Raw genomic sequence first — 26,506 nt, forward strand, 5'->3', positions numbered from 1 at the left:
GAATATTGATAGCAGTAAAAAGGCAGGCAAGTTCTTCTGCTCATTTTTGTCTTTCATTTATTTTCTGATTCTTTTAAATTGTATTTGTAAAGAGGCTCAGTTTCACTTGGATTATAATACAGCATGCAGATGAAAAACATTTCCATCATAATTACTTTGTTTCTAGAACCTTAAGTACATGAAACCTAGAATGAAGAAAAGCTTCAAATACACTGAAAATGATCAAAGAGTATGGAAAACCTGTGTACAAGTTTTGGGTCCCACAAGTTCATAGGCCTGTGCCTATGCAAATTACTTAACTTGTGAATTTGAGTTTGATCTATAAAACAGGAATAGTGACATCACCTTATATTGGTTGTATAGACTAAAGGAAATAATGTATAGTTAGTGCTTTATTATCTACTAGAGGACCAGTGCACGAAAATTCATGCACTGGAGGGGGGGGGGGTCCCTCAGCCCGGCCTGCGCCCTCTCATAGTCTGGGAGTCCTCAGAGGATGTCCTACTGATGGCACAGGCCTGCTCCCTGAGCCATAGTCTGGCCTCCCTCTGCAGGAGGTGACCGGACAGGAGACGCCGCCGCCCCCATTACCCTGCCGCTGTCCAGCCTCCCTATGCAGCGACCGATCAGGGGACGGTGTCAGACCCCCCTATCGCCCTTCTGCTGCTGCTGGTCGCCCCACCCCCCCACCGTCGTTCCCTCCCTCTGCCCACTGGCACGTGCCTTGGCTGGCCTGGTGCCGCCTGCCCTGCACCCCGCATTCTGCAGTCCTGTCAATTTGCATGTTACGCTTTTATTATATAGGATGCTATACAAATGTTAACTTTAAAGACCTGTGGCATTTACTATTTCTACAGATATACCTGCTGAGAAGATAGAAGACTTACTTTCATCATCTGAATCAAATCCAAAGAGTGCCTGACATTTCTTTTGTGCACGGTGAGCCTCAAGTGCTTCTGCATTACAGTAGGTGGTCAGGCATTTGCCACATCTTAATCTTTTCACTGATTTTTTACAAATGTTATCTTGATCAGAACAGGCATCTATTCTATCAGTCAGAAATTTTCTGCGTTTTGGCATACTAAGGTACCGTTCATCAAGGTAACTGGGAGGCAATGGTCTGACATATGGCTTTGATAAAATTAAGCCATATGAAGTATGTTCACTCATTAGATTTGGTTTGGATGGTGCCTGAGATACTGGCAGGGTACTGTGTTCTTGTGATACAACATTGGGTAAAATGGAGCCATTTTCTGTTCTGATTCTATTTGTATCAATTTTCAAAGCAGAACCTGATGAAACTAAAGATGTCTGTTCTATTCCACCGTGTCCATTGACTAAATCAATAATACTACAATTATTTTCAGAATTTGGCTCTAGGTCAGGCATCTTTTGGTCTGTCAAGCTTATATCAGAAACAGTGTCTTCAGAATGTTCATTTCCATTCTGAACTAAACTGTCTGTCTTCTTTTCCATACTGTCTATACATGTCTTTGGTTCTGTAGAATCTTTCCTTGATTTGCTAGTACAAACTGGCAGGCTAATAGCTTGTTTCTCATTACTAGATGAGTCTTTTTCCTGATAACTATTATTTGAGTCTGTAAGAACATCCCAAGCAACTGCTTCTCTTGGTTGTGCAGATGATTCCGGTGTTTTACTTAAATAGTGCTGAGCTTCATGTTCATATAACAGAGGAAGATCTTCAAAAAGCTCATGGCATTCTGGAAAACTACACTGGGCCTGAAATATCCTGTGACTTTTTGTGTGCTGAGCAAGCTGGAATGGCAGCTTAAACGATTCATTGCAGTTAAAATGCAAACAAAAGTACACATTTGGATAGCTGTGTCTATTAAGGTGATCTATAAAATGCTGAGAATCTTCAAACTGCCTTTGACAAAATTTGCATTTTCCTTTGCTCCACTTCATTACCGTTTGCCGCACATTTAAGTCAGTTGGATGTGCAGTCCTTGCATGTTTATTGAGAAATCCAATTCTTTTAAATATCCTAACGCAACCAAGAGCAGGGCACTTAAAGTTTCCTTTTTGATCTATATCATATATGTCTTTTGGATGGCACAAAGTTCCATTAATTTTATGAAGTGCTGGAGTTTCTTGATTCAGGTCATAATCATCTTCTTCATAATCACCTTCTTCATCCTCTTCCTCCTCGTAATCATCCTCACATACAGTTAAAGGTTCCAATACATTATTTATATAAGTGTCAGGACTGCCATTTTCAATGTTTTCAATGACATCTTCTGATACACTTATGGGAATTTCAGTGAATTCAGCCACATGCTCAGGGATGACCGCTTCGTTTCCATCATTGGAAGTATTAATAGTCGGTATTTCCAAATCTTTATTATCAAAATCTCCATTTTCAAATGAAATTGAAGAATTGGAAAAGTTTATTTCTTCCAAAGCAGGAGTTTCCTGATCCTCCTGTTGAGCTACAGTAATTTGATGTCTTTGTATTTTTTTAACATGATTTTTTAAATGCTTCTGCATAAGTCCTCTGTTTCTAAATTTCCTACCACATATAACACAGGAAAAACTGCCCTTTTTCTGATGAGCCTGGGCATGCCTTACAATGTGACCGCCTAGAAATTCCTTATTACATAACATACACCGATGCCTTGGGACACTGTGGTCTACTTTAGAAGTGTTAAGAGCAGTAAGGTTTTTCTTGGTGTTAACATGGCCTTTAGGTTGTACTCCAGATATATCATCAGGATCAAGCTCTCCAGTGCTTTGATCTGTAAAAGAGTCAACACCTTCATCTAAACATTTCTGTTCCAATGTCTTTTTTAGATTACCTATAGAATTTTCCAGTGTATTTTCATTTAGAAATTTGATTGCTGATTTATCACTCAGTAATGCTACACAGTTTTTCTTAATCATTACGAAGTTCCAGAATTCAGGATCAAAAAACAATCCCTTTTTCAAAATTGGAAGTAATTCAAAACGAACACGATTTTGAACACTACTGGTGCCTTCATTATATTCTTCATCTGGACATTTGTAAAGCTCTTCAACAGTGTGATAAGCTTCCAAGGAGCGCTCAAGAAAAAATATTGAGAGTGCACAAATCCTGAGGATCTCCAAATCATTTGGCAAGAAATGTGCAATTGTTTTATAAATTAGACACTTAGTTTTGGGATCATCATGAAGGTCTAGTTGTAGAGCACAACCACATATTTCAACACAAATTTGTAAGCCTTCTTCTTCAACCTGAATAAAAACAATATATATATATATATATTACTATTAAATACCTTTTAAATATTACACAAACCAGTTTATCTTTTTAAATTACAACTCTGAAATGAAAGCTAAATAAAGACAGTATTTCAAATGTACAATTTTCCTTAATGGGTAGCCTTAAATCTTTTGTAATATGTAAATAAATCTTTTTAAACTTGAGAATAATTTGCAAACGATAGCATTTTCACTTCCAATTTATTTAATTTTTAAGTTTGTTAAGACTTATCCTATTTAGGCTAAGTGTCCAGTCAGCCATTCAACCAATCAAAGTGTATATGCTAACAATATGCTAAGGCTGCTCAACCACTCACTATGACGTGCACTGACCACCAGGGGGCAGATTATCCGACTGGTAGGTTAGCTTGCTGCTGGGGTCTGACCAATTGGGACTGAGCAAGACGGGCAAGACGGGCCAGACACGCCCTGGAGCCCTTCCGTGTCCCTCCCTGGCTGGCCAACCTCCCGCATCCCTCCCCGGCCCTGATCCTGCACCAGTGGGGTCCCTTGGCCTGGCCTGTGCCCTCTCACAATCCGGGACCTCCTGGGGGATGTCAGAGACCCAGTTTCAGCCCAATCCTGCAGGCCAGGCCAAGGGACCCCACTGATGCATGAATTCGTGCACCAGGCCTCTAGTCCTATCCTATCTAATAAAAGAGAAACATGGTAATTGGCGTACGACCGCTACGCTTCCCATTGGCTAATCAGGGCAGTATGCAAATTATCTGTCAGCCAAGATGGCGGCTGGAAGCCAGGCAGCTTGAAACTAACATGAGGCTTGCTTGCTTCAGAGACGGAGGACTCCAACGTTCCCCTTCCCCGCCTGTCGCTGCAGGCCTCTAAGCTGCAAGCAACTATGTAACAAACATAGAAGCTAAACAAAACCCCAGAAACCTGCCGGGATTCAGCCAGCAGGATCGCAACATTGTAAGCAAAGGCCAGAAACCTACTTTCAGCAGCGGAAGCCTAAGAGCTGGAGCCAAACATCAAAGCTAAAGCTGGCCCAGAATAAAAAAAGGAAAAAAGGAGTGGTTGGGAGCTTCAGTCACCCCAGCCTGAAAACAGCCCTCAGCTCCTCACCCAGACTGGCCAGGCACCCCAGTGGGGACCCCCACCCTGAAGGGTGTGTGACCAGCTGCAAACAGCCATCATCCCATCACCCAGGCTGGCCAGGCACCCCAGTGGGGACCCCTACCCTGATCCAGGACACCCTTCAGGGCAAACCAGCCGGCACCCACCCGTGCACCAGGCCTCTACTCTATATAGTAAAAGGGTAATATGCCTCCCGGCACCGGGATCAGCGTGACAGGGTGCGGCGTCCCAACCCCCTGATCGGCCCTGCTCTGTGTGTGACAGGGTGCGGTGCCCCAATCCCCCCCCCCGCCCCCCAACGGGCCCTGCTCTGTGTGTGACGGGGTAGAGCCATAACCTCCCCATCGGCCCTGCCCTGAGTGTGAGAGTTGCGGCGCCACAACCCCCTGATGGGCCCTGCTCTGTGGGTGATAGAGGGCGGCGCCCCAACCTCCTGATCCGCCCTGCTCTGTGTGTGACAGTGGGCGGTGCCCCAACTCTCCTATCGGCCCTACTCTGTGAGTGACAGGGGGGAGCTCCTCAACCCCCTGATCGGCCCTGCTCTGTGTGTGACAGGGTACGGAGCCCCAACCCCCTGATTGGCCCTGCTCTGTGCGTGATGGGGGAGCTCCCCAACCCCCTGATGGGCTTTGCTCTGTGCGTGACAGGGGGGAGCTCCCCAACCCCCTGACGGGCCCTGCTCTGTGCGTGACGGGGGGCGGTGCCCCAACTCCCCTATCGGCCCTGCTCTGTGAGTGACAGGGTGGAGCTCCCCAACCCCCTGATCGACCCTGCTCTGTGCTTGACAGGGGGCAGCACCCCAACCCCCTGATTGGCCCTGCTCTGTGTGACAGGGGGTGGTGCCGCAACCTCCCCATCGACCCTGCCTTGAGTGTGACAGGGGGCGGTGCCCCAACCCCCCAATCGGCCCTATCCTGAGTGTGACTGAAGGTGGCATCGCAACCTCCCAATCCGCCCTGCTCTGTGCATGACGGGGCAGTGCCCCAACTCCCCAATCAGCCCTGTTCTGAGCCTGACTAGGGGCTGGACCTAGGAATTGGGCCTGCCCTCTGCCACCTGGGAGCAGGCCTAAGCCAGCAGGTCGTTATCTCCCGAGGGCTCCCAGACTGCATGAGGGCACAGGCCGGGCTGAGGGACCCCTCCCTCCCCACCGAGTGCACAAATTTTTGTGCACCGGGCCTCTAGTCCTATATAATAAAAGACTAATATGGAAATCGACCGAACGGTGGAATGACCAGTCGCTATGATGTGCACTGCCCACCAGGGGGCAAATGCTCAACGCAGGAGCTCCCCCCTAGTGGTCAGTGCGCTCCCACAGGGGGAGTGCTGCTCAGCCAGAAGCTGGGCTCATGGCTGGCAGTGCAGTGGTGGTGGCAGGAGCCTCTCCGGCTTACATGGCAACACTAAGGATCTCCAACTGACAGTCCACAGGGAGTGGGCTCAAGCCATCAGTCGAACCACCCCCTGAGGGCTCCCGGACTGCAAGAGAGCGCAGGGTGGGCTGAGGGACCCCCCCCCCCCCCGACTATATGAATTTCGTGCACCGGGCCTCTAGTTAATCATAATACAAAAAGCTTCATAACCTTATGGTGATTTAAAATACAAAGTGCTTCATAAACTTATGAGGAGTATTTTCTTACAAATCTAGATTCTGTTTATGTACTTACCTCACATTCTGTGGCAGAAGGGTTACATTATATGTATTTAAACACATTTATCAAATTTTGATCTTAAAAAATAACTAGAGTTTTTTTTAAAAAAGAACTGCTTATGGAAACTCTTTCATGAAGCTGCACTGGGTAATATTACTTCTGTTACTTAAGTATTATCCAAATAAGGGGAGAAGTATAGGCCACATGGAAAGGGCAATTATAATCCTTCCAAATCTAGTAAGGTATCAGAACAATGAACCTACTGGAAGTTATCTGCAAATTATTCAAGCTTTGAAATTTTTACTTCTCAAAGATAACTGCATAAGCTTTTACTTGGGAATCTATTGTCTGCCCACGCTAATTCAAGCTATAAATAACACTGCTAATGATTTAGAGTTATCAAAATGCTTGTTTGAATAGAAAGAAGTACAAAAGTGATGTCTTTAAAACTGTGTGTATGTGTACATCATACTGCCTGCATATGGTATATTATAGATGACAGAGAGGAAGACTACCTTACCATGCTCACATCCTCTTAATCCTTTAAATGCTATGTAACCCTGCTTAACTACTTACAGTTCCACAAGCAGACCTTAATTTTCACATCATAATCCCACTTTATCTAGTTGGTAAATTCCTACCCATCTCCGATTCATTCTTTGAGAATCAGTTCTACTTTGAAAGTTTTTCTCACCATTCTTTCTGGCCCCTGCCCTGGGGTAGAGTTAAACATTCCCCATTCTTTCCACTGAGAATAACTTACACTTATTTCTAAAAAGCATGTATATATTGTTTCATAACAACCTGTGTGTGCCCATGCTTCTGACTTTGAATTCTTAAATTCCTAGGAATCACTTTGAATTCCTAAGTAATACAGTATCTCATTTTTTATATCCTCCTATGATTAGCATAGAAGTTGGCATATAGTGACCTTTGAGTAAATGTTTACAGAGTAAATGGGATCAGATCTATTCCACTGAATTTAGTTCTTTCCTATCAATCCATCATTTCCAGCTTGAAATTCTTTTCTGAATTCAAAAAAAGTTGCCTTTTGCTAATTGTCTGTTACAATTAGATATTCCCACCTAGATTTTCCAGATAGGACAAATTCAAAATTCACTGCTTCCAAACAGAATTCCTCCTCTTGCTTCAAATGAAGTTATAATGTACCCAGTTGCCTAAGTTTAAAAATTTCATTGTAAAAGGACAAAAGGGAACAGGACATTTCCTTACCTGAAATTCTCTAACAATTCCATTATATTTACAGACTGAAGTTCCAACAGCAAACCCACCCCCACCTCCTGCAGTCCCTCTGATTAATTTCATCTCCTACACACTTTTCCCAGGTTTCTCTGCTACACTATTAATGAGACTGGACAGTTGTGAAACAAATAATGTTGAGAAACAAATAACAAATAATAAAGTTGAGAAATAAATAATGAGGCAAAAGTGCTCTAAAATAAAAATATTAGTATTATCCTCCTCTATCATTCAAAACACAGCTGAAAGCATCTTCTACTGTGAAACCTTTCAAATATGCCATCTGTAATGTCTCCTCCTGAACTCATACAGCATTGTCTATGCCTCTTTTCATAGCACGGAGGCATGTGAGTGACCCTATTCCATTAATAAAAACCTTTTTAGGACAGTAAAAAATTAAGCACATTTTTAATATTGACTTCATCTTTGAGAATTTTTCCTCTTATAATGTATTCTTAGGTTGAACAGACTTGTGAAAATTGTGAAAACAAGAAAGCTTTATGATAACTGGCTGAACTTCACCTATATTATAAACTTTCTTTAACAAAGTCTCTCAATTTTTTTATGCAAATGAGAATCATGTGAAAAAATACAGATACATCTTTATTTTTAGAAATGTTTTACAGGTGACTCTGATGCACTTTGAATGTTGGTAAGTATTCTATAGCATACTTTGTTTGGGGTTTTTTTTCCCTCTTTTTTGGTATGGAGAGAGGTTAACTTTAACTATGCGATGCATTTGAATGACATTTCATAGCTATTAAAGCCGTTAGCAAAATAAATAGGAAGCAAAACAAAACACACCTCTGATATAATGCTGCCAACTTTATATCATGGAAATATGATCACTACATGGTTCTACATCTAATGAGTGATGTGATAAATGCATAAACATGTAAGAAAAATATAATTTAATGGATGCCTCCTTATACATTTAAAAGTAACCCACATAAAGATTTAGTTAAAATGTAGGGTAGTTCTGGCCAATTTGACTCAGTGGATAGAGCGTTGGCCTGAGCATTGAAGGGTCCTGGGTTTGAATTCGGTCAAGGGCACAGCCTCAGTTGCGGGCTCAATCCCCAACTCTGGTCGGGGCATGTGCAGGAAGCAGCCAATCAATATGTCTCTCTCACATCAATGTTTCTCTCTCTCTGTCTCTCCCCTTCTCTTCCAGTCTCTCTCAAAATCAATGGAAATATATCCTCGGGTGAGGATTAACCTCCCAAAAAAAGTAGGGTAGCTTTATTTTTTCTATCTTTGTATTCAAAATTGTTAATAATTGAGGGGAAAAGTTAAGGGATTTTGCAGGATCTATTTTCATATCTACGTAAGTCATGTAGAATTGTATTCACTTGCAAGTGACCCATCAAAAACTTCAGAACTATTTTTAAAAACAGATAATGGATTTATACTATTACCTAAAATAAACACTTTAAAAATGTGTCCTTAAGTTTCAAAAATACCTCGTATTCATGGTTTCTTTTCACCTAAACACCAGACTTAAAACTATGAACTGTATTTTTAAAAAATATATTTTTATTGATTTCAGAGAGGAAGGAAGAAGGGAGAGATAAAAACATCAATAATGAGAGAGAATCATTGACTGGCTGGTTCCTGCACGCCCCCTATTGGAGACCGAGCCTGCAACCCAGGCATGTGCCCTTGACTGGATTTGAACCAGGACCCTTCAGTCTGCAGGCCAATGCTCTATCCACTGAGCCTAACCTTCTAGGGCTGAGCTGTATTTCTTTAAAACAGTGAGCAGGTATTGCCTAGAGATATATAAAGTCCGCCTGCAAATTAGTTAAAACTCTACAAAAGTGACAAACTTATTTAATTATATCCTCCTCTTCAAATTTATAATCAAATTAATTCTGTCATAAGATACTCAAGATTCAGTGAACTGTCATTTAAATTTCGTTTGAAATGAAGGGTAAATATATCCTATTTACCTCATCTTTAATGATTTTCATGAAAGGAAATATGACTCTCACATTAGTTGCTGTTCTTAAAAGCTGGTAGCATTGATCTACAAAAACTTGTTTTGAAGGATTAGACTTAAGCTGAAGTTTACTCCATATGAAAATCAACTCCCTGTAAATGAGAAAACAAGAGAAATATCACAAATACAGTTGATTAAAATACAGACATGAGTTCTTTTTCACTGAGTCTATAGTGCCCTGAGATGTATACAGAGTGGGTATAAATGGATATTATGTTAACCCCCAAACTACTTCTACCTATATGAAACTAATAAAAACTTAGAGGTGGGGTGGTGTAAGGGGAGAACAGAAACTGTGATTTTGCAGTGGTAAGGAATGAATTTCAATCGTATGCTGACAAACCTAAGGTATCTCTAGTACTTGGTTAAAACAAACTCTAATTCCAATGTACCAATATTATGATACTTAAAAAGAATAAACTGTGGCCATTAATTAATACCCTGTTTGCAAATTTAGAAATCAGTGCTATAAGACTGTCTGCAAATACATGGTTCACATTTTTCATTTTCAACCTATTAAGATATCAAAAATACTACACATTAAAAGTATAAGTATATTATACTACTAATTCTGAAATGATCTATCTGCTCTTCCGTTAACACACAGTACCTTCAATATAGACAAGCTAGGGACCATTTAAAGTATTTCACAGGTAGTCTTTTGTAACATATGGCCAAGGTTATTAGATGAAGTAGTGAGTTTTGAGGCAAAGGAAATCATAAGATATGCCAGTAATTGATATATTTGGGTATCACATTTTAACAAAATAGAATTCTTTAAAATATATCATTAAAGTTACATAGAGCATCATAATCTAAGAAGTATTAAAATAACTGATGAAAATATGTGTTTTTTAAGTATATACTTTTATCCCAGCATATACAACTATTAAATCTAATGGCAGCTTGAAGGTGTGCATAGTCTACTTATAGAGACCATACAGAAAACACAAAACAGAAAATGATGGCAAGTAACATTAGCAGTAAAACCAAAATTCTACCTCTACTTCATACTAACTGTGTGGGTATTCATAAGTTTTAGTCCACCACTCACATTTTTTTTTTTTTTTGCACATGTAGTCCTTTGAAAGCTCACTAAGTTTCACACCTTGCTCCCAAATCTCTAGTTCTGACTTTTTACCATTTTTTGTCTCAGTATATTTCAATTAAGATTGCTCTCTATCGCCTTAACCCTGTCAGAACAAATAATATCCCTGTAAAAGATCTTTTCCTAGATCAGTCAGTAACACTAAACATTCCTCTAATCTACTTGTTCTAACCTGTTTATTTTTCACAGTCTTTACATTTCGATTACATTTTTTTTCTCAAAGCCATACCATTCTTTCTTAATGCTACTACCTTGGGCCCTTTAATTGTACACATATACAGGGCTGCTAAACTGATCTGTGTACACCTTCCAGAGCATTTTATTTAGTGCTTATTCTATACACTGGTTAATGTCAAGTGCAATGGAAACATTGGTTTTATAATCAGAAGCATCAGGATTTGAATCCAGGGCACTCTTCTAGATTGGTCTCCTCAGTTACTTTGCTTCACTTATTCTCACTTTTGTTTATATTGAATACTCTACTTGGAAAGTATTTATTTCTAAAATGAGCTTATCTTTCAACATCCATATCAAATGCCTCTTCATCCTAAACTAAAGTGATAATTCAGAACATATTATATCCCTTTTACTATTTCATGCTTTTCATATACTTCCTTGCTTATATTCTATAGGTCCTATTTCTGCAACTACTAATACATTATAAATCTTCTAGTGATACATTGTATTAAAGTATTGGCAAAAATGTGAGTTTGGAAATAGATTTAAATATCAATAAACGCTACTTGGCATGGTATTACCCACTTTACACTGAGCCACCTTTTTCTGGCAATAACCCTAGTATACAAGATTGGAACCCCAGTGGCCATGTCTCCTATGTGTCCTTCCTCAACCTCCTTAAGATATTAATTCAGGAATAGAAAACTGAATTTTCAACTCTGGAATGTTCTCAACTCTCAACTATGAAGCCTTGGGACTGTTGGCATTTCTTTTGGTCTGCAGTAAGAGAGACTGGAACCAAATGGCACAAAACAGAAACAAATTTTTTTAAAAACCTAGCAATCTCAGTGTCCCTGGTAGCACTTCCCTTTTGAGGACCAACTATATCCATGTTCTTTTTGTGGCTGATGTCATACCCCAGTATCTTTCCAATGAATACAGGCATACCTCATTTTTTTGCACTTTGTTTCACTGCAATTGACAGATGTTATGCTTTTCACCAATTGAAGACCCTCCACAAATAAAAGATTGTGACTTACTTTATTGCAGGGGTCCTCAAACTACGGCCCGCGGGCCACATGCAAATACAAATATTATATTTGTTCCCGTTTTGTTTTTTCACTTCAAAATAAGATAGGTGCAGTGTGCATAGGAATTTGTTCATAGTTTTTTTTTAAACTATAGTCCGGCCCTCCAACGGTCTGAGGGACAGTGAACTGGCCCCCTTTTTAAAAAGTTTGAGGACCCCTGCTTTATTGCAATGCTCACTGTATTGTGATGGCTAGAATCGAACCTGCAGTATCTCCGAGGTATGCCTATACCAGGGGTGGGCAACACCTGGCACGCGTGCCAAACATGGCATGCCAGTAACTTTTGCTGGCACGCGAAACCCTCTCTTATAATCTTCCAGTTACAATTTTTTTCTTAATATCGACATTTTTATTTTTCAGATAAATTCAGTGTAGGTGCATCTTAGATAAATAAATAATTTTACATAACAAGTTATCTTAAAGACCATAGACATGGATTGATGAGAGAGGGGAAGAGCAATTTCAATAGTGTCGAAAACGAACTATTGAGGACTTGGAATGCCATTCCAGAAAATTTTTTCTGTTTAAAAAACTTTGCAACAGCGTTACTCTCCATGTTTTCATCCACATACACTTGTGAATCTTTGTTTTCAGTGATGAATTTTGTTAAGTCTCGTAATAGGAGTAGCCTGACGGATGAGAGTAGTAGCTCGTGCATATCTCTGAAGGTCACAAAATATAAACTTGATGTAAAATCTCTGTCATCAGTGATGCAGCAGCAAAAGTCCCACTAATAATATCAAATGAAGTCATAAAGTTTTCTGTCATACTATCAGTGTACATGTATACATTAGAAAATAAATGTATTTTTCATCTTCATATACTGTGTTTTTGTCGCTCGAATGAATTTTATTATTTCTTCAAGTTCTTCACATACGTAAACCTTAAGAGATATCAAGTATGGATAACATGTTCTCAAAAAATTAGGGTTGGCACGCAGAAAAATTTTGAGTCAGAGATTTTATTGATTTTGGCATGCACTCACAAAAAGGTTGCCCACCCCTGGCCTATACTATATTTTCCCTAAACTAGTTAGGATGCTATCATTTGCAGATTGACTAGTTTAATTCCAACCTCACTTTGTTACTAGCTGTGAGACTGTCATCTCTTTAATCCACTTTATGTATAAGTTTTCTTATACAGTGGGGCCTTGACTTACGAGTTTAATTCGTTCCGTGACGGAGCTCGTTACTCAAATTACTCGTATGTCAAATCAATTTTCACCATTACAATGAATTGAATGCTGGGCTGATGTTGTGGCGTTCACTGTGACGTTCACTGCACCAACTAGCGGTGGGATATCTGAAGCTGGCTCGTAACCTGAATTTTAGCTCGCAACTCAAAGCAAAGAATCGGCCGAGAGACGGCTCGTATCTCGAAAAACTCGTTAGTCGGGACACTCGTAAGTCAAGGTCCCACTGTACATAAAAAGAATTAAGAGATATTAAGTGAAAACACCTCGGTAATATGTCTGGTATATACTGATGTTTAATAAATCACTAGTTTCTTCTATTCTTTCCTTGTCTTTATAATCTTAATATACCAAGCAATGAAATTTGTTCACTAAATATTTGTTAATGATCTGAAAAAAATTGTATTCCTAAATGTTAAACACATTTAGAATAAGCCTCTTGAGGAAATATATTAAAGGAAAATGTAGACATGGAATGAGATAAAAGATGATGGTGGACATTCCGAGTAAGGGGCATATTATGAACAGAGGAATATGGATGGTAGGAAGTGTTTAAAAAGATGTGGCGTTTCTCTGCAACAGATTTAAAGACAAAAAATGGTATTTGGAAATTTTGGGAAAGTATTTCATTCAAGATTATACAAATGAATGTTTAACATTATAGAAATGTATATATTCTCCAACTTATTCCAAAAAATAATTTGAGACTCCTTAGAAAGACATTCTCAAGGCACAATATTATTATTTTTTTCTCTTTCTGAAGAGAGAGATCTCTTTGTTTCTATTAACTCAGAAGGAAACTTTGTAAACAAAATGTAATACTAAGACCTTGATAAATTTGCCAGGAGAGAGCTACCAATATGGATTTTTGCTTTCTAGCAAGCAAAATAGAAATACTAGAATATGGTTACAAAGCTCCATTCTGGCTGAATTTACAAAAGGAGTCTCAGGTTTTATGTGTACACTGGGTTTTGAAGGAAAACACGAATAAAAAACCAAACACACTAAAAACCACTAGTAGTCTTTGTGAAGACCAATGGGAATATTTTAATGAGGCTTACTTATTTTTTTTTTCTTCAGACATAAGGTCCTTTAGAAAACACAGCACCAATTTGGTACTTTTACCAGGTAGCAAGTACTAATAAAATAATCAAGTTATGTAGTTGCAGAGAATAGGCTATAATAGGTTCCACAATCATCCTTATAACATAGATTTTTTTTCCATACTTGACTCATTTATATAAGTAATGTTTACTAGCAGAGGCTGTGAGTCAGGCTACCTTGGTTTGTATTCTGGCTTTATTACCAACTACTTGAATATCTTGAGTATAATATTATCTACCCCATAAAGTTGTTGAAATGAGATTTACAGCAAAGATTATAGGAAGCACTCGGCAACTATTAGCAGCTGCTATTACTATATTATTATTATTATTTAGTAATGGTAAGATATAGGGTTAGTAGCTTATTCCACTAGCTTGAGATACAACAAAACTGGACTATGGATCAGGTTCTTTCCTTAAAGAGTGGAGATAAAGGGTAAGCAAGTTCATAGGGAAGGACAAGATGAAAGAGACAACAGAGACTTTATAGGATGGAAAGATTCCTGCTCTTCAAGTTACAATGAAAATCAACTTTTAGAAGGAAAATGGAGCTCAGCATTAAGAAATATAGAGGAGGGGGATCCAAGATGGCTGCCAACGGGACGGCAGGCTGCAAGATAGTGTGTGAGTGAGAGAAGGAAAGGAGAGTGTGGATGCGCGGGAAGTGTCTATATTTGTAAGTGAGGGGCAGCTATATTCCAAGGAATTGCTGGGGACTGCCGACAGGGCTCCCCTGACCAGGCAGCCTCTAGTGCTGCTGAAATCTCTCCTGGAGCTGCCGGCTCTGCGGCAGAGACCATGCCATCTTGAAGGGGAGACTGGCGGTGATCTGAAGCCCAACCTCACCTTCAACCCGGGAGACCTCAGATACCTCCCGGGACCCTACAGCCACACCAGCCAGGGAACAGCTGCCTCAGCTACGAACCCAGGAAAACCAAAACTCCATCCTCTCTGACCACGGGTGCCTAGAAAGTCTGTACAGGAGGAGACAAAGCAGCGCGAATATGCGGACGAGCCCTGCGCCTTCTCACAGAGCAGATAGAAGGAACAGATGAATCGATTACATCCACCAGAATTGGTGAATTAAATATAGCTGTTGAGGCAATGGGTGGACAGAAAGGTCAGATATCACCGAGGGAAAGGTGAGAGGTGGGATCCAGGCTGGAGGGAGAAACGTGTGCAAAACGCACCTAGCGGGAAATAGAGTTTCAGAGGAAGACTGCGCCCCACGAAATCCGCGGCTGTTGGGGTCAGTGTACCCCTCTAATGTGGAAGGGGGCCCACGGGGCTACTGGAAGAAGGGGACTATAGAAATTAACCCACAGCAGGGCTGGGCCCAGAAAGGCAGCCTGAAGTTCTATCACTATACCGGCTGCCGAGTGCCAGGGGAAAAAAAGAGGCGAGTCTGCGTGCATCCTGTGGCTTTTTTTGTTTTTCTTTTTCTTTTTAAATCCTTGCTTTTGATTGCTAAGTCCAGTATATAGGATGATCCAATTAAAAAACACTGAGACTGCAGGGGAAGCTGTTTTTGTGGAACCTTGTTGGGGTTCAGAGTAGGGAGAGACGAGCAGAAAACCAGCTCTAGGGCAGTCTATATCCCCAACCCAGTAGTGAGTACTGGAGGGGAAGAAATCTAACCACTGGGCAGGAGAGGGGGCTTTTATCACCAGATATCAATACAGAAACACTGCCACCCAGGGGTTGTATCAGAAATTGACGCTTGTGTAAATACAACTAAAGGTAGGCTGAGAAACAAAGAAACCCTGAGTGCCTGAAAACAGACTGCTTATGACACAGAGGAGTGGTGGAGTGCAGGGAACTTCAATACTGTGCTGTCTACCTGACAGGAAACAGACCTGCCAAGCAGAACAGTAGAGAATTGAATGACCTTCACTACTTCACACTTTTACTTTTTATCTTTTACTTGAGAAAATAAATTTTTCTTTTTCTCACTGATTTTACCTTATACATTATATTTTTATTTTTAATTATTATTATTACTACTAGTATTTTACCTTTTTTTAGTTTTATTTTTTCTTTATCTTATTTTGGGATTAGTGTTCTACATTCTATTTTTATTTTTCCTTTAGTATTACTTTACTCTATCTCAATTTTTCCTTTATGTTAACACTCTCTTCCTCACTTCCCCCTTTTGTCCTGTTTCTCTTACCTTGTTCCTGCTTTAGTTTTTCTCTATCCTCTCTCTATACTCCCTGTTAAAAATTGATCTTACTCATATATCTAATTTCTGCTCCCCTGCTCCAAGTCCATACATACTTTTGTCTTCTCTTTCTTCACTCTCCAAATTTTCTTTCTCTTCCTTTTTTTTTTCTTTTGCCTTTTTCTTTCTATCTGTCTTGGTGTTGTTTAATTGTTATGAATTCGATTGCTTGTTTTTTCTATCTTTTTTTTTTAACTTCTGTTTTTCCTCACCTCAATGATTCTCCTCTTCTCCTAATAGCTTAACAAATTCCAATGACAAACTCAGGCCTATCTACTTTCTATTCTCCTTTTCCAATAGTAAACGAATACATAAATAGATTAAAGAAAGGGAAAAGTATATATATATATACATATATATATATATGGATGGTGTGTGTGTGTGTGTGTGTGTGTATATATATATACTTTAATATACATTTCTTTTTCTTTTTTTGTATTTAGTTTTCTACTTTTTTTCTTATACACTCATTCTCTATCTACCTCCTCTATACTGAATTGTGGCTATTTCCCCATTCATTAAATTCCTTGACCTTACCTCTGGAAATAAGCTCTGCTTCCACAGATTCATCTGGGTGTTTGTTGTTTAAATATTTGTAGTTTACATATTTTGGATTAGTTGTTGTATATAGTTTGCATTCAGCTCTGTGTGTTTGTTGTTTGCATTTTTTTGGATTAGTTGTTTTATTGGAGTTTTCTCCCCATATGCATATATTTTTCCCCCGTTCTTCTTTCTTCTCTTTCTTTTCTCTCTTACATTTTTTCCTTTCCTCAATATCATTTCTGCACTCTTTTCTATCCCCTCACTCTCTTATCTCTGCTGGACACCTTTATTTGGATTTATTAGTATCGTGAATACATTTGTCTTTGGTGCCCTGTGCGTTGTGTCTTGTTGTGTTGTAGTTTTTGCATTTAATTCAATGCAGGACAGAGAGAACTACATAACCAGACATCCAGAGAGGAGCTATCATGGGGAGACAAAGAAACAGCCCACATACGAAAGAAAAGGAAGAATCACCAGAAAAGGAAGTACCTGAAATGGAGGCAAGCAATATGTCAAAAAGAATTCAGAGCAATGGTCATAAGGTCACTGAAAAGGATGGATGACAAATTTCACATGTGTAAGAACCAAGAGGAAATGAAGAACCAAGAAGAAATGAAAAATGATATCGCTGCAATAAAGAACTCAATAGAAAGCATCAACAGTAGACTAGAGAAGCTGTGGGCCACATCAGTGAGCTAGAAGACAAGGTTGGAAAAAATACACAAGCAGAGTAGCATCTAGGACAGTGATGGCGAACCTTTTGAGCTCGGCGTGTCAGCATTTTGAAACCCTAACTTAACTCTAGTGCCGTGTCACATATAGAAATTTTTTGATATTTGCAACCATAGTAAAACAAAGATTTATATTTTTGATATTTATTTTATATATTTCAATGCCATTTAACAAAGAAAAATCAACCAAAAAAATGAGTTCACGTGTCACCTCTGACACGCATGTCATAGGTTTGCCATCAATGACCTAGGAAAATACTTAAAAAACAGGAGGAGAGCCTAAGGGAACTTTGGGACAGTACGAAATGAAACAACATTTGCATGATATGGGTCCCAGAAGGTGAGGAAACTGAGCAAGGAATAGAAAACCTGTTTGAAGAAATAATGAGAGAAAACTTCCCTGATATAGGGAAGAAAAAACTCACACAACCAAGAAGCTCAGAGTCCCAAACAAGAAGAACCCCAAAAGACCAACACAAGACACATTATAATTAAAGTGGCAAACACCAACAACAAAGAATCTTAAAGGATGCCAGAGAGAGAGACAGAAAGTTACCTACTAAGGATCCCCCTTCAGACTAGAGACTGATTTCTCAACAGAAACACATCAGGCCAGAAGGGAATAATAGAATGAAATATACAAAAGTCATGCAAAGGAAGGGACTGAATCCAAGAATACTGTACCCAGCAAGGCTATCAATCAAAATTGAGGGTGAAATCAGTAGCTTCACAGCAAAATAGGACTAAGGGAGTTTATTACCACCAAACCAGCAATGCAAGAAATGCTAAAGGGTCTTCTGTAAAAAGAAGAAATAGGAAGGAAAGAAGGAACACAGACATAAAGAATAAAAATGGCGACAAACAAATACCTATCATTAATAATTTTGGGTTAAATGCCCCAATCAAAAGACATAGGGTAGCTAAGTGGATAAGCAAACATGATCCATATATCTGCTGTCTACAGGAAACCCAGCTTAGAACAAAGGACTCACACAGACTGATGGTGAAGGGATGGAAAAAGGTTTTTCAGGCGAATGCAAATGAAAAAATAGCTGGGGTAGCAATACTTATATCCAACAAATTAGACCTCAAAGTGAAGGCCATAACAAGAAATAAGGAAGGCCACTTCATAATACTGAAGGGAGAAATTCAACGAGAAGATATAACTCGGGTAAACATATATGCACCCAATACAGGAGCACCCAAATACATAAACTTCTGGAGGATATCAAGGGAGAGACTGACAGCAATACAGTCATAGTAGGGGACTTTAATACCCCACTAACATCACTGGACAAATCCTCTAACAAAAATTCAGCAAAGAGCCGAAACCGGTTTGGCTCAGTGGATAGAGCGTCGGCCTGTGGACTGAGAGGTCCCAGGTTCGATTCCGGTCAAGGGCATGTACCTGGGTTGCGGGCATATCCCCAGTAGGAGATGTGCAGGAGGCAGCTGATCGATGATTCTCTCTCATCGATGTTTCTAACTCTCTATCTCTCTCCCTTCCTCTCTGTAAAAAGTCAATAAAATATATAAAAAAAAAAAAATCAGCAAAGAAACAGCAATCCTAAATGACTCACTAGATCAGATGGAATTAATTGACATCTTCAGAACATTTCACCAAAAGCCACAGAATGTACATTCTTCTCAAGTGCACATGGGTCATTTTCCAAGACAGACCACATATTGGGACACAGACAAAGTCTCTTCAAATTCAAGAAATTAGAAATCATATCAATCATCTTCTCAGATCACAAGGGAAAAAACTACAAATCAACTACCATAAAAACAATTAAATCAAATACCTGGAGGCTAAATAGCATGCTACTAAACAATGACTGTGTTACCAAAGAGATCAAAGAAGAAATAAAAAGCATCATGGCAACAAATGACAATGAAAACACAACAATCCCAAATCTGTGGGACACAGTGAAAGCAGTCTTGAGAGGGAAGTTCATAGCTCTACATGCCTATCTAAAAAAAACAAGAAACAATGGTAATAAATTATCTAAACATACAACTCAAAGTTAGCAACAAGAAAAGCCCAGCATAAGCAGAAGGAGTGAAATAATAAAGATCAGAGCGAGGATAAATGACATAGAGACAAAAAAAAAAAAAAAGATCAGCAAAACCAAGAGCTGGTTCTTTGAAAGGATAAACAAGATTGATGAACCTCTAGCCAGGCTCACCAAGAAGCAAAGAGAGAGGACCCAAATAGACAAAATCAGAAATGAAACAGGTGAACTAACAACCAATCCCACAGAAATACAAACGGTTATGAAAAAATACTTTGAACAACTCTATTCCAACAAAATGGACAACCTAGATGAGATGGACATATTCTTAGAAAAATACAAGCTCCCAAAACTCAATCAGGAAGAAACAAAAAACCTGAATAGGCTGATAACTATGAAAGAAATTGAAGCAGCAATAAAAAAATCTTTCAGCAAACAAAAGCCCTGGTGCGGACGGCTTTACAGGGGAGTTCTACCAAGCATTCAAAGAACTAAAACCTATTGTCAGACTATTCAAAAAAATTCAAGAGGAAGGCACACTTCCAAGCTCTTCCTATGAAGCCAGCATTAGCCTAATCACAAAACCAGTTAAAGACGCCACAAAAAAAAAAAAAAAAAAAAAAAAAAAAAGAGAACTACAGGCCAATATCCTTGATGAATAAAAATGCTAAAATCCTCAACAAAATTCTAGCAAATTGGATTCAGCATTACATTAGAAAGATCATACACCATGACCAAGTGGGATTTATTCCGGGGATGCAAGGATGGTACAGTATTCGCAAATCAATAAATATGATAACATCACATAAAGTAACTCAGAGACAAAAATCACATAATCATATCAATCAATACAGAAAAAGCATTTTACAAAATCCAACACTCTTTCTTGATAAAAACTCTCAGCAAAGTGGGAATAGAGGGATCATACCTCAACATAATAAAAGCCTTATATGACAAACCTACAGCCAACATCATACTCAAGGGCAAAAACTAAACACATTTCCCCTAAGAACAGGAATAAGACAGGGATGCCCACTTTCACCACTCCTGTTCGATATAGCACTGGAAGTGCTAGCCACAGCAATCAGACAAGAAGAAGAAATAAAAGGCATCCAAATTGGAAAAGAAGAAGAAAAAATGTCCTTATTCACAGATGGCATGATACTATACATAGAAAACCCCAAAGACTTCATCAAAAAACTACTAGACTTAATAAATGAATTTGGCAATATAGCAGGATACAAAATTAACACCCAGAAATTCATGGCCTTTTTATACACCAATAATGAACTCACAGAAAGAGAAACGAAAAAAAAAAAATCTCATTTACCATTCCACCAAAAAATTAAGATACCTAGGAATAAACTTAACTAAGGATGTAAAGACCTGTACTCGGAAAACTTCAGGATATTGAAAAAAGAGACAGAGGAAGACAAACAAATGGAAGAACATACCATGTTCATGGATTGGTAGAATCAACATCATTAAAATGTCCATACTACAAAAAGCAATCTACAGATTCAATACAATCCCCATTAAAATACCAATGGCATATTTCAAAGATCTAGAACAAACTCTCCAAAAATTCATCTGGGATAAAAAAAGACCCCAGATAGCTGCAGCAAGCCAGAAAAAGAAGATCAAAGTTGGAGGAATCAAGCTATATTACTAAGCCATGGTTCTCAAAATTGCCTGTTACTGACACAAGAACAGACATATAGACCAATGGAACAGAACAGAGAACCCAGAAATCGACCCCAGCCATTATGCTCAATTAATATTTGACAAAGGAGGCAAGAGCATACAATGGAGTCAAAACAGTCTCTTTAATAAATGGGTTGGGAAAATTGGACAGCTACATGCACAAAAATGAAACTATTCCACCTACTTACACCATACACAAAAAGAAATTCAAAATGGCTAAAGAACTTGAATGTAAGACAGGAAACCATACAAATTCTACAAGACTCTATAGGCAGCAAAATAGCAGACACATGTTGTAGCAATATTTTTATAGACACAGCTCCTAGGGCAATGGAAACTAAGAAGAAAATAAACAAATGGGACTACATCAAAATAAAAAGCTTCTGCACAGCAAAAGAAACCATCAACAAAACAACAAGAAAGCCCACTGGATGGGAGAACATATTTGCCAATGTTATTTCAGATAAGGGTTTAATTTCCAACATTTACAGAGAACTCATACAACTTAACAAAAGGAAAATAATTGATCCAATCAAAAATTGGTCAAAGGATCTAAATAGACCCTTTTTGAAAGAGGACATATAGAAGGCCCAGACACATATGAAAACATGCTTAAAGTCACTAATCATCCAAGAGATGCAAATCAAAACAACAATCACAGCTGTCAGAATGGCTATTATCAACAAATCAACAAATGACTGGTGCTGGCGAGGATGTGGAGAAAAAGGAACCCTCATGCACTGCTTGTGGGAATGCAGACTGGTGCAGCCACTGTGGAAGACAGTATGGAGTTTCCTCAAAAAGTTAAAAATGGAACTCCCATTTGACCAAATAACCCCAGTTCTAGGACTATATCCCAAGAAACCAGAAACACCAATCAGAAAGGATACATGCACCCCTATGTTCATAGCACAATTTACAATAGCTAAGATTTGGAAACAGCGTAAGTGCCCATCAGCAGATGAGTGGATTAAAAAACTGTGGTACATTTACACAATGGAATACTATGCCGCTATAAAAAAGAAGGAACTTTTACCATTTGCAACAACATGGATGGAACTGGAGAGCGTTATGCTAAGTGAAATTAAACAGTTGGAGAAAGATAAATATCACATGATCTCACTCATATGTGGGATATAATGATCAACATAATTTGATGAACAAGAATAGATCAATCTAGAGATAAATGGTAGGGGAGGGGAGTTAGAGAGCAACTAAAGGACTTATGTGCATGCATATTAGCATAACCAATGGACACAGACACTGGGGCAGTTGGGGCATGGGTGTGTGGGGAAGGTCAATTGAGGAAAAAAGGAGACATAAGTAAAACTTCAGACAATAAAAAAAAAATAGAGGAGAGGTAGAAGAAATGAGGGCAGACTATGAGAACTCAGCCTACTCAGAAGAAAGGACCAAGAAGTAGGCTAAAGATTCCTTTCCAGTTAGGCAGCTGGGAGTTGCATTTCGCAGCTCTATTCTTGGAGGGTGATAACGGCCAGGAGTGGGAAGGATAGGCACTGTTCTATTTTTAATTTCCTTCCTTAAAGAGTAGAAATTGGTTAGCCAAGAAAATAAGTAAAAGGTTTTCCTCTTTGTTGTTGTTTACACAATTCCAATTTACTTAACAATATGAAAAGACTGAAGACATCCTGTTTAGATAGTTTAATAAAGCCAAGGGCAAAGAACATGCCTATCCTCATAGGTAGCAATCTATAATAATAAAAACATAATATATTAATAAGACTGGACAGCCCAACGATCTTCTGGACATCCTTCTGGATGATCTTCTGGAAGAAGCAGGGGCTGTGAGGGCCAAGGCAGCCACTGCAGCTGCAAGGGCCAAGCCCCTTGCACGAATTTTGTGCATCGGGCTTCTAATCCTATCTAATAATAGACAAACAGGGTAAGTGACTGTACCTTTGCTACGCCTCCCATTGGCTAATCAGCATGATATCCAAATTAACCGCCAACAAAGATGACAGTTAATTTGCATACGGCCCAAAGCTGTGGAGCAAAGACGGAAGGTGGCTCCGGCCGGAGCAGTGAAGTCTTTGAAGGCGGCTCCGGCCGGAGCCAAGGCCTGGGTTTTGGGTGCTGGAGGAAAACTGGTGCTGGCAGCCAGGGGAAGGGAAGGCCTATTGCATGAATCTTTTCGTGCAACAGGCCTCTAGTCTACTATAACAGTCATGACTATATTCTGTTTTGGAATACTACTTATCAAGAAATGATACTTAAATGTATTTGAAATTCCAACTTACCAGGAAAACTTTTGAATAAAAACTTACATAATCTAACTAAAGTATTCTCTCCTAGAAGATAATCCACTAGTTTTTAGACACAGTTCTGTTACTAATGACCTATTTATCTCTTATTCTGAAGATTTTAATCTGTAAAACAAGAATATTAAATGAGTTTAGCTTAAATCCCCCTTTGAGCTACTGTTTTAAATATTTAAAATTCAAAAGCATTGATAAAAAATGTTTATAGCTCATATTTCAGATTATTATATTCAGCAAATGAAATCTAGTTTTTCCTTCAAAATTAATGAAATGTCAAAGTGATAAAGTTTGTGTGTATGTGTGTTGAGGGAGCGGGACAGAAGTTATTAGAATCTTTTATAATAATTATTCATGGTTTCACCTAACACTACTCTAAGAGTAGGTCCTAAAAACACTCATAATACGTTCTAAGTTACATATCCTACTAATAACTTTTAAGTAATTCTTAAAATGTTTTTTTTAAACTAATACACAATACCATTTACATTAGTGCCTAAGAAACAAAATACTTAGTTAAAAATTAAACAAACATGCACAAAATTTGTGAGGAAAACTACACAACTCAGGTGAATTTAATCAACTAAATAAAAGGAAAGATATTTCCAGGATAGAAAGACACAATATTGAGAAGAAGAGCTGAACCAGCAAGAATGTAGGTGTAGATAAACATGCTCCCAGGAATAACCTGGAATTACAACTGAAATATAGAAAGGCTTCCTGAATAATCAACGGAAAACTCACTGGAGAGAACCCTGTTACCCAAGGACCGAAGGAGGAGACCGCATAGAGATTGGTAGGAGGGGCAGATGGCAACTGAAGTCCCAAAGAGATATTTCAGCTGGGGGCTGGGGTAGGGGTGGGGGGGGGGGGGTGAGGAGTGCCTCTGGGATCTAATCCCAAAGCTGGGCTCCCCAGCAGAGAACACCAAACTGAGGAGGGTACCCACATACTATCTAGCTGTGAAAATTGGTGGGGTGCTGTCTGCCAGGGAGTGGCACTTTCAATCGGGAGGAAGTCGCAGACTCTGAGCTGTACAGATCCGGGCACGTCTTTAAGGACCCAGACTCAAACAGGCGAAGCGGGACTGTCTGGCTTCGGTCGGAACTCGAAGGCAGCTTTCTCTCTGAGGTTTGCAGCGTTTGCTGGGACTCTGAGAGGCAGAGCCCCTGGGGACCGGATTGAGAGCAGCCATAACTGCTGGCTCCAGCCCACCCTGTTGAGACCCGCCCCGCCCAAGCCCTGCACAGAGGCATTTGCCGGATAGCCTCAGGCAAAGGCTAGATTAGCACCTCCCTAGAGGACAGAAGTTCTCTCAATGCAGACACAGCTGATTCTCAAAGCCAGCTGCCCTGGAGGTCAAATCCCCGCAGTGATACCTACAACAATCTAGGCTTAAGTACAACAAGACTGCACATAAAGACCACTAGGGGTTGCACCAAGAAAGCATAAAAAATGTGGAGACAAAGAAACAGGACGCAGATGTCAGAAATGGAAGATATAGAGCTCAAAACCACACTTTTAAGGTCTTTCAATAATTTTCTAAAAACTGCCGATAAATGTAGTGAGATCCTCAAGAAATCTAATGAGACCCTCAATGTTGTGATAAAGAACCAACTAGAAATTAAGCATACACTGACTGAAATAAAGAATATTATACAGACACCCAACAGCAGAACAGAGGAGCGCAAGAATCAAGTCAAAGATTTGAAATACGAAGAAGCAAAAAACACCCAACCGGAAAAGCAAAATGAAAAAAGAATCCAAAAATATGAAGATAGTGTAAGGAGCCTCTGGGACAGCTTCAAGCGTACCAACATCCGAATTATAGGGGTGCCAGAAGATGAAAGAGAGCAAGATATTGAAAACCTATTTGAAGAAATCATGACAGAAAACTTCCCCCACCTGGTGAAAGAAATAGACTTACAGGTCCAGGAAGCGCAGAGAACCCCAAACAAAAGGAATCCAAAGAGGACCACACCAAGACACATCATAATTAAAATGCCAAGAGCAAAAGACAAAGAGAGAATCTTAAAAGCAGCAAGAGAAAGAAACTCAGTTACCTACAAGGGAATACCCATACGACTGTCAGCTGATTTCTCAACAGAAAATTTGCAGGCCAGAAGGGAGTGGCAAGAAATATTCAAAGTGATGAATGCCAAGAACCTACAACCAAGATTACTTTATCCAGCAAAGCTATCATTCAGAATTGAAGGTCAGATAAAGAGCTTCACAGATAAGGAAAAGCTAAAGGAGTTCATCACCACCAAACCAGGATTATATGAAATGCTGAAAGGTATCCTTTAAGAAGAGGAAGAAGAAGAAAAAGGTAAAGATACAAATTATGAACAACAAATATGCATCTATCAACAAGTGAATCTATAAATCAAGTGAATAAATAATCTGATGGACAGAATGAACTGGTGATTATAATAGAATCGGGGACATAGAAAGGGAATGGACTGACTATTCTTGGGGGGGAAAAGGGTGTGGGAGATGCGGGAAGAGACTGGACAAAAATCGTGCACCTATGGATGAGGACAGTGGGTGGGGAGTGAGGGCTGAGGGTGGGGCGGGAACTGGGAGGAGGGGAGTTATGGGGGGAAAAAGAGGAACAAATGTAATAATCTGAACAATAAAGATTTAATTTAAAAAAAAAAGACACAATATTATCAAAATGTTGTTTCTTCCCAACTTGATCTCTAGATTTAATGCAATCTCGATCAAAATCCCAGCAGGTCATTTTATGGATATTGACAAACTGATTCTAAAGTTTATATGGAGAAGCAAAAGATCCAGAATAGCCAAAATAAAATTGAAGAATAGCAAAGTTGGAGGATTAATCTATCTATCTTCAAGTTTTACTATAAAGCTAAAGTAATGAGGACACTATTGTATTGTGAAAGAATAAATAGATCAATGGAACAGAATACAAAGCCCTGACATAGACCCACATAAATATAGTCAATTGATCTTAAACAAAGGAACAAAGGCAATAGAATGGAGCAAAGGTAGTCTCTTCAACAGATGATGCTAGAACTGGACATCCACATGAAAAATAATGAATCTAGACACAGA

General features: G+C 39.3%; 1 protein-coding gene across 2 annotated transcripts in view; it reads right to left on the bottom strand.

The window, feature by feature from the left end:
• The window catches only part of ZNF654 (zinc finger protein 654), a 128,933-nt gene that overhangs the window by 1,321 nt on the left and 101,106 nt on the right, over positions 1-26,506 (bottom strand). The window contains exons 7-8 of one of the 2 annotated variants that reach the window (XM_081087080.1): positions 9,218-9,359; positions 888-3,231 (exon numbers count right to left, since the gene is read on the bottom strand). In XM_081087080.1, coding sequence (XP_080943206.1) covers positions 888-3,231; positions 9,218-9,359 — 2,486 coding nt within the window. Of the gene's footprint in view, positions 1-81; positions 3,232-9,217; positions 9,360-26,506 lie in introns of those variants that run through there. The other variant, XM_081087079.1, reaches the window with a different exon arrangement.

The sequence above is a fragment of the Myotis nattereri genome (genome assembly GCF_964212035.1).
Source record: "Myotis nattereri genome assembly, chromosome: 3".
In the NCBI taxonomy this organism is placed as follows: Eukaryota; Metazoa; Chordata; class Mammalia; order Chiroptera; family Vespertilionidae; genus Myotis; species Myotis nattereri.